The sequence below is a fragment of the Caloenas nicobarica genome, chromosome 1 (genome assembly GCF_036013445.1).
Source record: "Caloenas nicobarica isolate bCalNic1 chromosome 1, bCalNic1.hap1, whole genome shotgun sequence".
NCBI lineage: Eukaryota > Metazoa > Chordata > Aves > Columbiformes > Columbidae > Caloenas > Caloenas nicobarica.
This window is the reverse complement of record NC_088245.1, coordinates 113,422,463-113,439,695: the sequence shown is the minus strand read 5'-3', so window position 1 is coordinate 113,439,695 and position 17,233 is coordinate 113,422,463. Positions and strand designations below refer to the sequence as shown.

General features: G+C 34.9%; 1 protein-coding gene across 11 annotated transcripts in view; it reads left to right on the top strand.

Moving 5' to 3' along the window:
- Positions 1–17,233, top strand: part of DMD (dystrophin) — a 1,281,342-nt gene that overhangs the window by 1,098,781 nt on the left and 165,328 nt on the right. For all 11 annotated transcript variants that reach the window (XM_065627016.1, XM_065627025.1, XM_065626998.1 and 8 more), the window contains one exon: positions 14,752–14,898. In XM_065627016.1, the coding sequence (XP_065483088.1) occupies positions 14,752–14,898 (147 nt within the window). The remainder of the gene's footprint in view (positions 1–14,751; positions 14,899–17,233) is intronic.

Genomic DNA, 17,233 nt, shown 5'->3' with positions numbered 1-17,233 from the left:
GAGGACACCTTGACAAAATATGAAGATTGTTAACTGTAAAAAGCACAATAGAGTTTAGTGACATGTGTCTTTTATTTTCCCATGATCAGTTTTCACCAAAGTCTTGATCTTGCTTCTTAAGAGCTGGTGGTTGTTTTTGCAGATTCACTTCTACAGTTATGAATAGAGTAGTTACATGGCAAGACTATGAACTTTGCATATAGAATATGGCTTTTAATGTATTTAATGTAACAAGTGTATTCACAAAGGCTGTAAGTATCCTTTTAGATTCTTTTGTCACAGCCTATTACAATTTTATTACAATTTCTACTATTCATTTTCTACAAAACTGTGAAACAAAAGGCAATGAGAAATTCACATGAGTACTGCATAAGTAACCCTTTTGTTTAGAGATGTCAGGCCTGAATTATATGCTGTTTATTGCAGACTCTTCAGCATAATTGACAGTTTTAGCCAATTGTATGTGACTTACAAACGTTTACTGGAAAGTGTCAACCTGAAACTTCTTTCTAATTTGTAAACTGAACAGTGCGCAATTATGCAGAGATCAGAAATGAACTGATCTGCTCATCATCTACTCCAAAATGACTTTCTGTCTGCACTCAATCCTTTTGTCCCTAGTAATTTATTCTCTAAAGGAGACAAAAAGTAAGACAACCCCTTAAGATAATTAGCTGAATTTCAGTTGTGTTCATATGTGGCCGTAGAAAGAAAAGGAATAGATTTGGCAAGGTTAAAATACTGTATTATTACAAACACTTATACTAAATCAGCAACCTCAATTACTGGACAATGAATGAGCATAGGGAGTTCATTTAAAAAACCAAAAAAACCAACCAAACAAAAAAACAAAAACAAAAAACACCAAAAACCAAACCAAACAAACAAACCAAACCAAAACAAAAACAAAACCAACAAACAAACAAAAAACCCAAAACAAAACAAAAAAAACCCACAAAAACACACAAGCCTTTTACATTCTTCTGTACTTCATTTTGGTCCTGTTCAGCTACTGCTGTGCTGAAAAGAGGTATTTCAGAAAAGTGGACTCTTACAGTGCTATTATGAGGGAACTGTGCTGACTGCTGCCTACAAAGGATATGCTGAGAGCAAAGTCACTTGCTGAATTTCTAATTTGTGTTCTCGTTCATAGAAAAAAATCTTCCAAAATTATTTTAAATGCTCAGGTAATTGATAATTTTCTATCCTTCTTGAAGAAAGAATGCTGAGTAGGGGTCATATACAGGAAAATTAATGAATGACACCTAAAAACAAGACAACAGTCCTTCCTAGCAATGGAGATGTACACCGAACGTGAAGAGATCAATTTTAATTAGACCCATGCAAACTATGTGAGAAATAATTACCTGGAAGATACACTGAATAACCAGAATTTCCAAGCAACTAGAGAGCAACAGCAGTACTGGATCAGCAAATTTTGGTCAGATAGTAATGTGATGCCTATGCACCTGTTGTTTGCTAATATAAAATTAAGCTATATATTAAGTTAAGCTAGTAGAGTTCATGCAGTCCAATCTGTAAAGTAAAATGACATTACATATACAGTGACTTTTGAATTCTTTTTAATTACCTTCTTTACTGATAGACTCTATATTCCTTAAAATAAAAAAGTATTTTTCATATGGAGGTCTGAATTTATATCAACAGCAAATCACTGATGTTTGGACGTAAATTAACTTGACTGGTATTCTGAATAAACTTACTTTTGTTCCACTTTTGTTATTTTTTCACGTCACCTGGATATCTTCCTTTTTTCTTCAAATTTCTACCACGTGTAATCACTTTTTTTTCACGTGCAACACTGTTTGGTTTCACTGCTGTTACAGAAATTTGAGGAAAAAAATTTCTATTTAGCAGAATTTGCAACAGGCGAGCCTACAGAAATAAGTGGTCCTAAAGTATTGTTTCAGCAGCTTCAGTACTCATAGACTAGGATGTATTTTGACCGTTTAAAAGCATTACTTCCCACTATAGCTATACTTCCTATTATTCTTAGTTTAAAAACATCAAAATTACGAAAGCATTCAATATACAGAATTTTAGAGCATGAACTAAGATTTCATTAAGTATTTTTAAACTGTTTGTACAATTAAGAGACGATAGCATCCATTGGTTGACAGCTGCATAGTAAACTATTAGTATTTGCCTGCAGTGTAGGAGATGGAGGTATTAATGTTTTCTTTAGAGTACACTTGAAGTAATTACTGTTACAAATGCTTCTCAAGTTTACCATTTCATACATATGTAATTCTGTCATAGAATCATGCAATAATTATGGTATCTCTTTAGACTTGAATTGAAATGACTTTATAGACTTTATATTGAAATGCATATACATTTTTTCAGTTTAATTTGAAATCAGCTGTCACTACCAAAGTCTGTAATCGATCTGAATTAAATTGTCCTATTCTATTCTCTTCAGTAAGCCACTTAATAAGTTCTGTGCTGGACTCTCTGATTTTCGAATACTAGTTCATACAGAATAGCCATTTCCTCCTCATACATTCACCAGCTTTCCAAAAGCCAAAATATCATCACTAAGAAAATTAAAGAGTATCTCTATAAACAGCTTTTGTATGTATGAAATATTTGTAGACTAGAGATTGCTCTTAGTAAGATACTAGAAATGGAGGACATGATCTAATGGCATTCTAGAGGACTTAAAGGTTTTAAATAAAATAGAATTTACAAAATATAAAATCCAATACAAACTAAAACATCAGTAGAGTATATCAGAACATAAAAAACTTTATTTTAAAATAAGCCAAAATCTTATTTAAATTCGCTGGAACACTGATATCCTACAGATGTCCTTATTATATATAAAATGTTTGTGAATTTAAAACTTTGTGGTGTTTGATATGATAAAAGCAATAGTTGAAGTTTGTTGAATTTGTTAATGGGTCAACTTTCAGGATGTTGTAAAACATCAAAGATGCTTCTACTAACTACATTCCTTACTTGGTTGTACAGCCTGGTATATTGTTTTTACCTTTTTTAAAATGTAGTTTTATACAACAGAGTTGTTTGGTTGTCACTATTGGAGGAAAGTTTAGTTTTCTAAGTTTGTTTTAAATATGAAATTGAACTAAAAACCATGAAGTGCTTCATCACATAGCTTCCACTAGTTGCACTAGTGGAAGTTAGTTCTGCTATGCTGCTTAACTTGTAGGAGATGAAAGCTACTCTGTTATGTCCTTATTATTCAATTTATTTTCTCACATGAAAAGAAATATATTCACAAGTGGTTGTTTAATATGTAATAGTAATGTATTTGCAACTGCTACAAATTTAATTTTATGTCGTTGCTATGTAATCAGTCCCATAAGTTTGGAGAGTTTGTTATGGCAGTAACTATGGCAATAACCCAGACCTAAGCCCATTTTAAGTACCATTATTTCCTCTGCTGACTCCTTTTGAAATAAGATATACATTTCTGATCTTGTATTTAGATACTACCAATTTAATTATAGTGAATGTTTTATGAAGACTAGATTACATAGTGGCTTTTGTCTATATCAAGCTACCTATTTTAAGGGAAGGTCGAGTCCTTTTTACGTAGGAATAATAAGAAAGTGATGAGCAGGCAAAGAAGTGAAATCTTAGAGAAGTATTTTAAAATTCAGACTGCTCTTTACCATACTACTTATTAAGAAACAGTAGCATAACAGATACAGAAATATTAATGTCACTTTATTAACACAGAACAAACAAGAAACTAATATTCTTTAATTGACTTTTTGGGAATTGCAGCTGGTGTGAGAAACAGCCTCTTGTAGACCATTTTGCAAAAGAACCAGCACCTGGGAAGGAGTTGCATCAGATTTCACCTGATTTGCATCAGATTTGTGTTAATTGTCTTAACACAGTTATTAATGGAACAGATTAACTATTTTTTCTTTGATTAAGGACCTTTGGGCTAAATATTACTGTTAACCTTTCCCTGACAGAAAGTGCAGAAAAATTCCTGAACTCAAAGCAGGAAAATGTGACCAGTAAGAAGTGGAAATCTTTTCTACCTCCAACCCAGTTTGGTAGAAGATGTTATTATTAGATCAGCAGATTTCATTTGGAGCCAAATTTTTCCTTTTATGAACTCACCCTGCTGATTTCAATGGGAGCTCAACATGCACATCTGCAGGCAAAATTTGACTTTTTAAGTATGGGTAATCTCTGATCTTCATTTCTGATAGCCTGCTGAGAGAGCTGACTAATACATGTATAAAGACTTGTCTGTCGTTTTATGCCTCTGAAGTTCAGAATTGAGGTCAGACCAGAACATTTTTAAGAGGTTGCTCTTTATCAGTTTATCAGAAATAAGAATGGGACTTGAGCTTTTAGAAGGAGAAATAAAGATTAATGTTTAAGTATCCAAGTGGCATGGTTATTGCAGAGACTCGAGCATTTAGCATGGCTTTTCATTTTAGGTTTGCCATATAAACAGCACATACAGATATTAGTCTGATGATCAAGTATTAACATTCCTGGACATGACACTAAATCAAAGATGCTTTCGAACTATTGTGATTCCATTCAAAGGTCTTCTTTCTCTAATAACCTGGAAATGTAAATATTTACCCAAGGGAAAAAAAAAATACCATGTAACACTTTTCTTTTTACCGTGGGACCATTTTATTCAGGCTTTGCTAAGTGAATGTGACTCAGAGAGTTGGGTGGCTAAAGGGAGAAGAAGTATATCCAAAAAGTATTTATAACAGAAATTTGACCTCCTATATATAGTCTGCTGTTGAAACATTTCTACAGAAAGCAAAAGGACATACCAGAAGGGAATATATAACCAGAGACATGTACGTTCAGTGAGACACAAGAGGAGGGAAAAGGGAGAAGAAGTACTAGAAATGAATTTTAATGTTGTCTGCTTTCTGTGAGCAGGCAATTTTTTCCATTAAGAGAAGTCTGCCAGTATTATGTTTTTAATGAGATCTTTTCTTAAAACATTGACTCTCCTATTCCTGGGAATTTATTTTGGTGTCGTACCTATCAAGTGTGCAGATTCTGTAATGATAATCTTACTCTGACATGGGCAAATCAATGAACAAAATAAAATCAATTTATCAAGCTCATATGCTGGTACACAGTAATTATTTAGGGACTGCTTGAAGTAGGGAGTGCAATGAATGTTAAATTGCCTGGGATGTTTATCAGTGACCCACTGAGCTATACTTTTCTCATTTTAATCTTTATATATTTAAAGCCTAATAGTTTTATTTCATTTTTTTTTGTCCAAGGTTAACCCATAATAAAACCTTATAATTGCTACTTAGCACTTTTATAATGCTTCTCATGTTCCAGATAGTATGATTTAATCTTCTCAGCTTCTTTCTGAGGCTGTGATAGAAGTCATATTATCCACGATTTATAAATAGGGCAATTGAATCAGTGAGACTAATTTGTCCAGACAGCAATGCCACTCAAATTATTTTTATTCTCTTTAGCTTTTACCTGTTTTATTTTAGTTGGGTTTGATTATCCAGAGGATGAAGAATGACATTTTTCATCGGTTTCAGCAGGAACCACAGTTGCTCGTTTCCCAGCGCGGCAGCCTGCGCTCCTTCAAGCCGTGGCGGGGCAGCCTGGCACCCAGAAGGGTTTCAGCCCAAATGCCAGGGAAGGTGGGCACTGCTCCTGCCATGATGTCCCAGCCTGTGTCCGGTGCTCTTATAAAAACCCTAAACATGTTTCATTTTTTATGTATGTAATTTTTAGGTTTATGTATGTATTTTTAAAGTTTTATTTAACTCTCTCCTTTTCAGCATTTTATTTTCGTATTCTTTCTTCCTAAGTTAGCTTAAAAAGTAAATTATTCTCGCTTATGTTTTACTAAAATCCACTGTTAGAACTGAATTCCTTTGTCTGGCATTGTTGAGGGATGTTTTTATTAGATGTAAGAAGCCTAGAAATTTCCACCTCAAGATTTTGACTTGGGGTTTCACGCACACCCACTCCTCATACATCATACAGTGGTAGTCAAAGGTGAAGATGGGAACTACAATATTAATTCAAGAATTGGAAAATGGCACTTTCAGCAAAACATTTGAACAGTCTATCTGATCTGAATTCTTCTGGAGGTTCGAGACTGGATGGACTGTAATAACTTCTTTTGGCCTTAAGATCTATGAAAATCTTTGTTCCCCTTGCTAGAGGTAGTAATTTTCAACTTTATGAGGCTAAATATGAAATAGTTACCTGGTACATTTAGAGTCATGATCTTTCAGGCTGGGGAGAGGAGAAAATAAAGATTTATCTTAAACTGAAATAAAAATCTGTACAGGCTTTTTGTTAGAAAGGACAGCAGGAGTTTGTGAAGCTTCTTGTCTGAATTGCCTTAATGTTGGTTGAGTGTCAGAATGCAATGTCTTGGTAGTGTCTAAGCTAAACTTTTGTATGGCCATGCAAGGAATCCGTATTTTTCCTCCTGAGCTACACAGTCTGCCTGCTGATACCTGGAAACTTGAGGTGTTTCATAATACAGCTGTTGCAATCTTTCTGGTTTAAACTGCTTGCTTTTGTTTTTTTTTTAAATTGTCAGTGAAATACTACATTTGCCTTTAAAATACCATGCTCCTTTACAACACAATAGAGATTTACTTTGTAATAACTGTTCTCTAAGGGCAAGGAGAACTCCCGTGAGTTGCTATTACCTGAAAATGCTTTTGATAAGGAACACAGGTTATTCAACCTTTTCTGTTTGTATATATATACTATACATTATTCAGAAGTTAACTAATAGAGATAGCTAATGTGTTATTAATGGTTTAAAAACAGGTTTGGCTGAGGCTCCACACCGAAGCATATATATCTTTTCAAGTGTTTTTAGCTTTAATAATGCTGAATTAAACCATACTAAAGAAAAAATTTCCTTTGTAAAAATTGCTCCAAATTTTGTGTGTCCTTTCTGTAGTGTGTATTAGACTTTCAGATTACTTTGAAATGCTTCAAGTTACTTACAGTTCCTAGGCACTTCATCGCTTGATTGCCAGATTGGCTTCTTGGCTGCAAAGTAACCGGGTAACTGTTTATGTAGAAAAAATGGTGCAGAACTGTTTATGAACTCTTCAGCAGTGATGGGCTCTGCCATGTCATGATTATAGTTGTTCTAGTAGAGTGAATTACAGGCTAAATTTGCTCATTTACTTTTCCTCCTCCATGGAGGAGAAGACAATTTCATAATAAATGGCAAATTGTATCTGTTCAGGGATGATAAAACTGCATATCAGCTGTTGATTTAAAAAAGAAAAAATCAAGATTTCTTGGTAACAAAGTGATATGTATTTCAGGTTATCTGCATCTTTTTATTAGTGTGCTTCTGTTTATTAAATTAGACATCCTAATAATTAGATATTCTATTTCTAAATATAACATCTCTACAAAGCATAGCTTTTTCCCTTGGAAGTTCAGAAAAGAAGAAAATTAATACCTGGCATTAGTTCATTTTTGTTTTGTTCTATTCAAATTTTAATATTCTTATTTTTAAGGAAATACTGAGTTAGTCTTCCAAATTATAGACAATAACTTTTGAAAAATATAACATTTTGTCGGATTCAGAAATACAGAATTCAGAATGGCATAGGATTTAAAGGGTATTTGATTTTCTGTCTCCTCTGATGTCTTCTATTTCAACTATTTTTATCCCAGAAGAAGATTGATATTCTACTCTAGTGCATTCTTGCTTGGTCATTTCTGAGTTTATAAAAATATATAGGATGGAAAATCAAATCAGCTAAAATCCATTTTGTTTCAACACTGCCTATCCCCAGGAGCACTAGAATCAAATAAAAATACAGTGTGAGTTTAAAAGGAAGCTAAGTGTAGCATACTGAGCTAGCAGCTGACAATCCCAGGTTTCAATGAAACTTGAATCAGAATACACTAAGCCCATCAGAGAAGAAACAGGCTCAGTTTGAATGAAAAATGTGGAGAATGTTAAACTGTCCTGGGTAGAATATGTCAGTTTGTTCCACCTTGTACAGTTTTAAATATAAAACCTGAAGATACACTCTGGCCCATGAATACTTCTCACCCTTGGACACTAATGGGGCTGAGATAGAGAAACATCAGCACTGGGAACCTGCTGCTGCCCAGGTGTAGCAAGGCCACGCACTTTACTGTGCAAATCGATCCTGCTCTGATTTAGCTGCAGCTGCTCTTGGTATAAAAACACCCCACAAGCAAATTCATCTGCCACAGGAGAGCTTTTCTCCTTAAGCCATGTCATATTTTCGTCATGATGCCAGATGCCCTTTTCTGTCTCTTTCCCTGGTTATGAGAATTGATTAACGTAGACCTGTGTTAGTGGGATATTTTTCTATATGAGGGAATTCTTCAAGAAAATGCCAGGCTGGCAGGAGGCCACCACCCTGTATAAGTGCCACTCACAGACCAGGGAAACAGACTTTCTCTGTAGGCACAGGTGGCCCTTTCTTGAAATCTGCTTCATATTAAGTGTCAGAAATGCTCATAATTCTGGACATACATAAGTCCTGATGGGATGCAGCCACAAGTGTTGAATGAGTTGGCAGGTGCTATTGTGAGGCCACTCATTTGTTTTCAAAAGTTCATGGCAACTGGGAGAGATTCCTGAATCCTGGAAGAGAGCAAGTGTCACTCTCGTCTTCAAGAAGGGCAGGAAGGAGGACCCCAGGGAACTGCAGGTCAGTCAGACTTACGTCAATCCCTGGGAATGTGATGGAGCAGCTAATCCTTGAAAACATCTCCAGGCACACTTTGGGACTGAAAAATTGTGTAACAATTGCAAAAAAAGGTAATTATTAGATGATATCTGTTTATTTAATACAGTTCTTTAAGACAAATACACCTAAATTCAGTCTCAGTACTACTGAGGTATATATAAGAATATGACTTAGTATGTGCATGAAGTTGTTTTTCTTTAATCAGTGCTAAGTGATGATTTCTTGCTCTCAGTATAGCTGTATAATTGATATTTTTTCTGACAAGGTACTGAGGTTGTCTGTTCTACACTACATCTGAACATATATAGTAGGTGTTGGGATCAGTAAGAATACACACAGTAAGAGTAAAAAGCAATTTGAATGACCCACTGGTATTTTACAGTAGCAAACAATAAATGAAAACCAGCCTGTATTTTATTTTTTCCTCTGTGCATAGGGAACAAGTACTGTTTTGAGAGTACACTGCCTCTTCAGGGTGTATTTTTTAAGTGGCATAGTGAGATTTAGTCACATTATTCCATTAATTCCAGTGGGCCAGAAGTTACAGGCAATTGGATTAATTTTGGTTGGATTCCTGAATTCTGTGTTCAACTTGTTAGTGAGCTGTTGCACGTGCAGACAAGGGAGAGAGGGGTTGAGAAATGGAAAATGTGCATTGTAAAGTCAGTGTTCCTTCCTGAATCTTTTTTCTGAATTTTATAAATTTTGCCATGGAAACTTCCTGAAGCTAGTAAAGTATATGTCTATTGTTATTGAAATAAGCTTGTTTACTATTTATTTACTCTTCCCCTCAAATGATTAATGAATTTCCTTTCAGATTTCATGGAACTGAAATCTTTATATTTAAAGACCTAGATTTTTTTATCTCTCTTCTGAACATTGGGTAGCCTTCTGAAGAGTAAGTCAGTGCTTTTCTGTATTAAAGGGAAAGAAGAAAGGAAGGAAGGAAGGAAGGAAGGAAGGAAGGAAGGAAGGAAGGAAGGAAGGAAGGAAGGTTGGCCAGTATGGCTTGTGAAATCTTAAAAAAAACCCCTAATCATATTTAAACAATCATCAAGTTTTCATTAATAGAGTTGGTGTTCTGGAAAGAAGTGAGGGCCGTGTGGTGGCTTTTGCTACCTTGGAACGGGAAACCCAAAGCACAAGCAGATTTTGTGGAAAACATGCAAAAAAAGACCTGCAAATAATTGGGGGAAAGGGTAGGAGGGTCTAGCCTGCATATTCTAAAATATGTACAAAAACAATCTGGAATTACACACACTGGTCTAAAATCCTTTTGGATTTGAAAAACAGAAAATATGTAATGTTAGGAAAAAACAAGAGGATAACCAGTAAGGAAGAGATTTGGCTTGATACTGAGCAGTACAAGTTCGAAACATTGCTATCATAATAGATATCATTATGAACTAAAGGTCAGCATCTCTGCAGGGACAAAAAATAACCCAAAAAGTCCACCACAGCAATGTTCAATTCTCAGAAAGGAAGCTACATGCAAGGGAGGAAGCCTTCTGAAATGGAGCTAAAAGGGCAAAATATGTCAAGACACTATGGAAACACCACACTGGAAACTGAAAACAAATCCATACTGTCAAAATGGATTCCTATAAGACCTAGAAAGGTGGGGTGGGTAAAGAAAAGAAAACTATTTGAAGCAAAAATACATATAACAAATCGTCATGTTTAAGAGTGCGAAATCACCAGAACCAGATGACTATTTGGTCAAGAGCTCTAATGGAAGTATAAAATAGCTAAAAATATTAACACTATTTCCTTGTTTAAAATTAGCTTTTTATGAGAAATGGAAAGGGGCAAATATAGTGATAGTTTTAAAATAGTATGTAGCTTTTTTAAAAGAAGATGTGTCTTACATCTCCTAGTGTGCCTCAAAGGAAACATAAGCATGTCGATAAGTGTGTGTAGGCAATTTTGGTGTTCCACTAGGATTTTAAGAAGGCCTTTCAGCAAAGAAACTACATTCCTGTGGGATAACAGAGGAGGTCTTCATGTAGATAACTAACCAATTATCTGGTTATTTCCTGTAAAAGATGGAAAACAAAAGGCAGAGGTCACTTTTCCTAATGAGTGAGGTGATTATTGCTTGTGTTCCAGGAGGTCTACTCTGTCCAACACGTACATAAATGAGGAGGAAAGGAAAATTAATAATGCAGTGGCACATCCTCTTGATAATACAATCCTATTCAAAGTACTTAAGATGGAGACAGATTGCAAACAGCTATAGAAAAACCTCACAGTACTGACTGGAAGCAAAGTGATGGCAGATGAAATCAACTGCTGATAAATCTCAAGCAAAGCATGTGGAAAAACCTGTCCCAACTTTACATGCACAGTAATGAGCTCTCCTTTAGCCCTTTCGAACATTCCTTTAGCACTTGTGAAAGAGATCTTGGAATCACAAACAGTCCTCTGAAAACATCACATCAATACTCAGAACTGCTCAGAAAGCTGAATGAAGTGCTAGGAATTACTGAAAAAGCAGAAAATAGCATGATGCCATGGCATAAGTCCCTGCTGTACCCATATCATGTCTATCGTAGGCAGTGTTTTGGATCCCCAGTCTAAAAAAGATAATAGCAGATTAGATAAAAGGTATGGAAAGCTCCTGTACAAGGACAGAATAAATGGAGTAGGAATGGGGTTTGTCTTGTGTAATTTCACATCTGCCAGGTAGCTGTCTGCATGTGAGCTTGTTGCTGAGGCTCCCAATATTGTCAATGAAAATCTGCTCAGTTCAGTTGTTGCAATTCAGAATACGATTCATGCCATCCTATAGTAAACCCTTACGTTATGTTCAACTCCTGGTTTTGATTAGCTGTTGAATATAAAGGAACCATATGGCACCTGTTTAGATGTAAATACCTTTTAGCTAGCCACATTTAATCAAATATATCTCGGTCTTTTTGTCTTAAACAAGGAAGAAAGAAGAAATATGATGGGGCATTTGTAGAATCTGCAACAGCACAAAGTCCATTAGGAATGGCTGATCACTGTCTTTCGTGAGCTAAGAATTAGGGACAGTCTCAAGCTATAGGTTTAAAAAAAGCAAAAAGGACATGGTTCTTTAAGCTAAATATTAATATTGAGCTTTCTATAGGGTATTTTGGATTGTGAAAGCCGATGTTAGTTCAAAAATCAAGTAGGTGATTTCATGGAAGATGAATCCATAAGATCTGATTGACATAGAAATACAGCTTCTGGCTTCGGAATCTCTAAGACCCAAATTGCTGAGCTGGAAGAGCACAGCAAGGAGCAGGGAAGCTGGTGCTTTCCCTTACCTTCTTCCCTAAGCAGTTGTGTTGGCCACTGTCAGACAAGGGATTGGGCAAGATTAGCTTTTCATCAGATTGATTATGGCCACTGTGTGTTCTAGACTTTTAATATTTGGCTGGTTAGAGTGTCTATGGTATGTGTCTTACAGAGTTCTTGTTAATTTCCAAGGCATTTTGAAATATGTTCTAACAAGACTGTACGGATCATTTAAAATCCAATCTACCACCTAGAGTATCACATACCATTGAAATTCTTTCTTGCTTATGGACAGTTATAGTGAAGGTAATTTGGGGCTGTTTCTCCTATAGCTGTTCACACTGAGAAGTCATTTACATCCTGAGCAATTTAATTGGTTACAATAGGTCTCCTTGTGGTAGTGTTACACTACTCACCATGTACATTTGTTTTTAAATTACTAACAATATAGTTCTCTAAAATTTTTTGATATAAACCTGTGATATTGTATTTTCTTGCAGAAGAAAAAAATAGATAAATGAATCAGTCTAATTTATATTTTTAATAATCAGTTTGTATAGGATATTTCTGTAAAACATTTAACTTATACTCATGAAAATCACAATCCAGTAGAATTTCTGAATTTCTGCTTCTACAGATGACGAGTATTGTAGAAGATATTGAACTTATTACTGTTTATTAAATTGCATTACTATTTATTGATCTGCGTTTATTCTATCAGTGGTTTTATTTTATATAGATATATTTATGATGTATAATTTTTACTTTTATTATATATTATTTTTATTCAATATTATATATAACAATATATATAAATATACCCACATGTATATTTATATACAACATGAGCATTCACAGCACTAGCTGAGAGGCGTTCTCCCATTTTGGAAACCAAGCTACTGTGGAGGAATACAGCTGATCATCCCAAGTATAAGCCGCAGAGTCACATTTGAGGGCCTTGGGCCACTGAAACTAACAGATAACAGAAAAAAAAAGCAGTAAAATAACTATTTGCAAGTGAAGTGTTCACAGAGTGGTATACATATCTCTTCAGCCTTTGAGGCCTTTACCTTACAGGGACAAATGTCTGTTTTTAAAGCATGGTGTTTGTTCTCTGAACTCAATTACTACCTAAAATGATCAGGCTAAGCATATGTATAACTCTGTGGGATAAAACCAAACGTGAGATCTTTCCTTTTCTTTGTATCACAGACCTTGGTCTAGATTATGCTGTAAATCGGTGTTTTCTCCAGTAATGTCATTTGTGTTCCAGTGATATAAAACTGGTGAAATTGAACCGTTGTGTCATGAATTGATGTGTGCCTGTTCTCTCACATTGTGGCACTTGCATCATTCTCTGAGCTTTCCTTTACAAAACACACATCACTTCTGATTGTGTATTTTACAGATTTATTATTAGAGTCATTCGCTGTGCATGGATGCCACGTAAGACAATCTAACTCCTTATGTTGTAGGGTAATTTAACATAATTAGGGGAAGCCAAGTCTGGTTTCGAAAGACATTTGAGGAACAATTTTTCAATGATGTTTACCTTTAGTGCAGTACATGGCGTTCTCATGCTATTTACTCTTCGGGTTCACTGAGATACTGGATGGGCTTTTTTTTGACCTTGTTTGCATCACATGTTGATGAGATGGTTAGTAGGCAATAATTTTAGGTTGTTTAATGATCTAAAATGTGATGCAGACCACATGTGATCTGTATTAAAAAATGCTGAGAGAAAGGAGCTAGAAAGCAAGATTAATATAGCAAGTCTGTGTGCAGACATCGCATGGCAATAAAAAGTGCTCCTGAAAAATGACAGAATTTGTCCCTTAGAAATAGCTCATTGTTACGTTTTGACATATTTTATCATGTTAAAGATTCATAAATGTCTCCTTAGAAAAGACAGATGTGGAACAGCGGAAGATCTGCATAGATATTCCTCTCTTTGATAGAGTCATGGTGCCCTGAATTCATCTGAATTTACTCAGATGCATTATGGAAGCATCATCATCAGGTTGTTGCTTTTAAAATCAAGAAACTTGTAACTAGCAGCTTCTATTTTTCACATGCTTTACTGAAATTATTAGACTGCTCTTATGCATAGTTTTAAAGATTATCTTACAAGATACGTTATTTTATTTTTTCTGAAATATGAGTCATGTAGGCCAGTTTGGGATTCATAGCAAAAAGTTTTGGGGTTTTTTTGTTTTGTTGTTTTTTGTTTTTTGTTTTTTTTCGTACTTCCCATTACTAACCCTTTATTTGTAGCACACAAGATACTCAGGGTGAGATCATGGCTTTAGTGAGGTCTATAATCATTGTATCATTGCTTTTCTTTTTTCATTTGTCATATTTGGGAACCGTAGTCTTCCTTCTTATTTTCATGTGTTAAACAGCACTTATCACTCCTGTCCACCATGAGGAACATGTGCTACACATACGTGAAGGACAAGGCAGGAGAGAATTATGCTGTGCAGTGCACAACCCAGTGGGTGTGCTGGTTAGAGATTTGGCTTAACTGGCTGAAGATCACTATGAAGATTCCAACTTTACATCACCATCTGAAATGCTGGGCCTTACCCTTGAGACCTAGAGTCCATATGAAATTATCTAAAAAGACTGTCAGCTGTATAATGACCAGTAGACTACTTTCTTTCAGCTTCACATGGAATACTTTTACACTACTCATCAGCTGGTAGCAGAGCAAATTAAGTTAGTGCTTATCTTTATTTATATTTAATTCACACAGGTTTATCGAGCAGAAATTGTACCCCTTAAAGAAAAGGTGCATCACGTCAATGAGCTTGCTCACCGGTTCACTCCCTCTGATATTCCACTCTCCCAGTACAATCTCAGTTGTGTGGAAGACCTGAACACAAGGTGGAAGGTGCTACAGGTACATTTCCTATGACTTTTTTCTTTATGCTGCATTTAAGTAAATATTTTTTTATTTCTGTGAGCTTGTTTTTTCTCTGTAGAGTAGCACCAAAGGTGTATTAAGGAATGAAAGAGGAAGTGGGCTTTCAGTAATGGTGTCTCTATGAGAAAATAGGAGTTAAAACTGATGCTGTATTTTCATATGCTTCCAAATACTTTATCAAGTAGAAATCAGTTAACCTATTTTTTCATATGGTTAAATATAAAATGCTTAATAGTTTATTTACCTTTTAATATTGATATTATTTACCTTTTACTATTAATATTTAGAAATCCTTGCTGCCAAATATATCATGTTATCATTCCTTTTAACTGGGTTATCCATGTTTTATGGATATTTTTATGGTGTGTATGGAAGACTCACATAAGACAGTTTACTTTTGCTGCTTCATTCCTTCTACTATTGTTTAAACAATTTTCAGGCGCAGCAATTTTAAATAAACTCCTCATAGGCAGATTAATGATTCTGTGCAGCAGAACCTTTAAAGTCACACCTGTAGAATAAATTGTGAAATTACAAGGCATTACATGAATTCAGGTTATTAGCAGGACTTGGTTATGCAAGTAAAGCTGTTCAGAAAGGGATTTTATAAATTAAGACATAATGCAGGAAAAATATTAAGATATACTATGAAATTAGGATGAATGTCGACTATAAGTTATAAATACTGAAAAATTTACAAATTGTTTGGATTGTTTTGTTTAGATATGTATCACTTAGAGTTTCGGTTATTTTGTCTTATCTTGTGATAAAAACTTCAAATATGTATTGTCTTTCCAAAATGCACTGTATCTTAGCTTAGAATTGTAGGAAGAGTGTGCGTGAGAGAGAATATGGAAGCATATATGCACTGGTATATGATAATGTAGATTCCACAGCAGGGGAGTAATGTTATGATTAAATGAAGGTAATTGCAGTTAAATTGACTTCATTAAGTGCTGGATTTTCCTCACCATTTTATTTTTTGCCATATCACTGCTTTACATTTCGAAATGGTGTCATTGTATTTACCTTAATATACCGTAAAAATAAGAAGGATGCAGGTTAATAAAGAGTTTTGCCTTCGTTGTAAAACCAAACATTAGCAATGGACAAAAATGAACCAATTCCCTCTTGTCCTACATACAGATAAAAGATCATAGTGCTGTCAGCTCTAATAGTCAGTAAGATGTTATTGCTTCTTTATAGCTTCTCCAAAAGAAATCCCACAGCCCTTTGACATCTCCAGTTTATCACCAATCCATGCAAATATTAACAGGATTTTCCTAAATCAACAGTTTGCAGTGAGAGTACTAGTTTAAGTAAAAGATCATTAGTCCAAGGACTTTGGTCAGAATATCCAGTTTTTCCCAGATCCTCAGGATAGAGTTCAGGCAATATTATTAAAGCAGATCAACAGAAATCTGGAAGACAAAATGAGTATTCCTAAAATGTTTATCCCGTGTATAAGAGAAACCACATCTGTTTAGTTTCTTTATAGAAAACAAAAAAACCCCACAAAACAAAAAACCCCACCCACAGCTGACTGAGCTAACAAGTTTGCTGTGATTCATTGAAAAATACCTTATTTCACTAATAAAATAGTTAACTGAGTTCCAGCGGTTTGCTGAAATATACTTCATTACTTCAGCAGGAAATAAAGGAAGGCAGGAAGATTTTTCAGACTGAAACATCTAGGATATGGAAAAGTCAGACGAGTTTGAGAGAAAGCTAGTGATAAATATTTTGGTGTTATTATTCATTATAGCATTAGACAGAGGGTCAACTTGACATCGTAGCTAGTTTAAAAATACATAGGGCGAAACATGTTTGCTCACATTTCAAAGATAATATGCTCTTATTCCACAGAGCACAAGAAGCATCGTGAACAATTCCATTTTCATTGTAAATTATTGTCTCGATTCATCAAATACAGAGTATCTGGAAAACAGAGTGCTTCATCTTCTATGAAGACAGATGCTTGGAGACAGTATGTCAGAGTGAGATGATAGAGCTGATAGAACAGATAGTTAATTGGAATATTATGGTTTACTGGTTTTTTTTCATATTTACCTAAATGTCATCTGGAAGATATAGAGAGCAAGATGAAAACACTTCAGTAAATTTTTAAACACATCCTGAAGGTAAAAGACATAAGAAACCTTCAACGATTATCATGTACAAAAGGCCAAGATGTGACCCCTGGGAAGAAGAGGAGCATATGTGTTCCTATAATATAATTTTTCTACTTAAAAAGGAGCAGAGTGTGAGACATATTAAGAGGCAGAGCTCATTAGAGTAGAATAGAATAGAA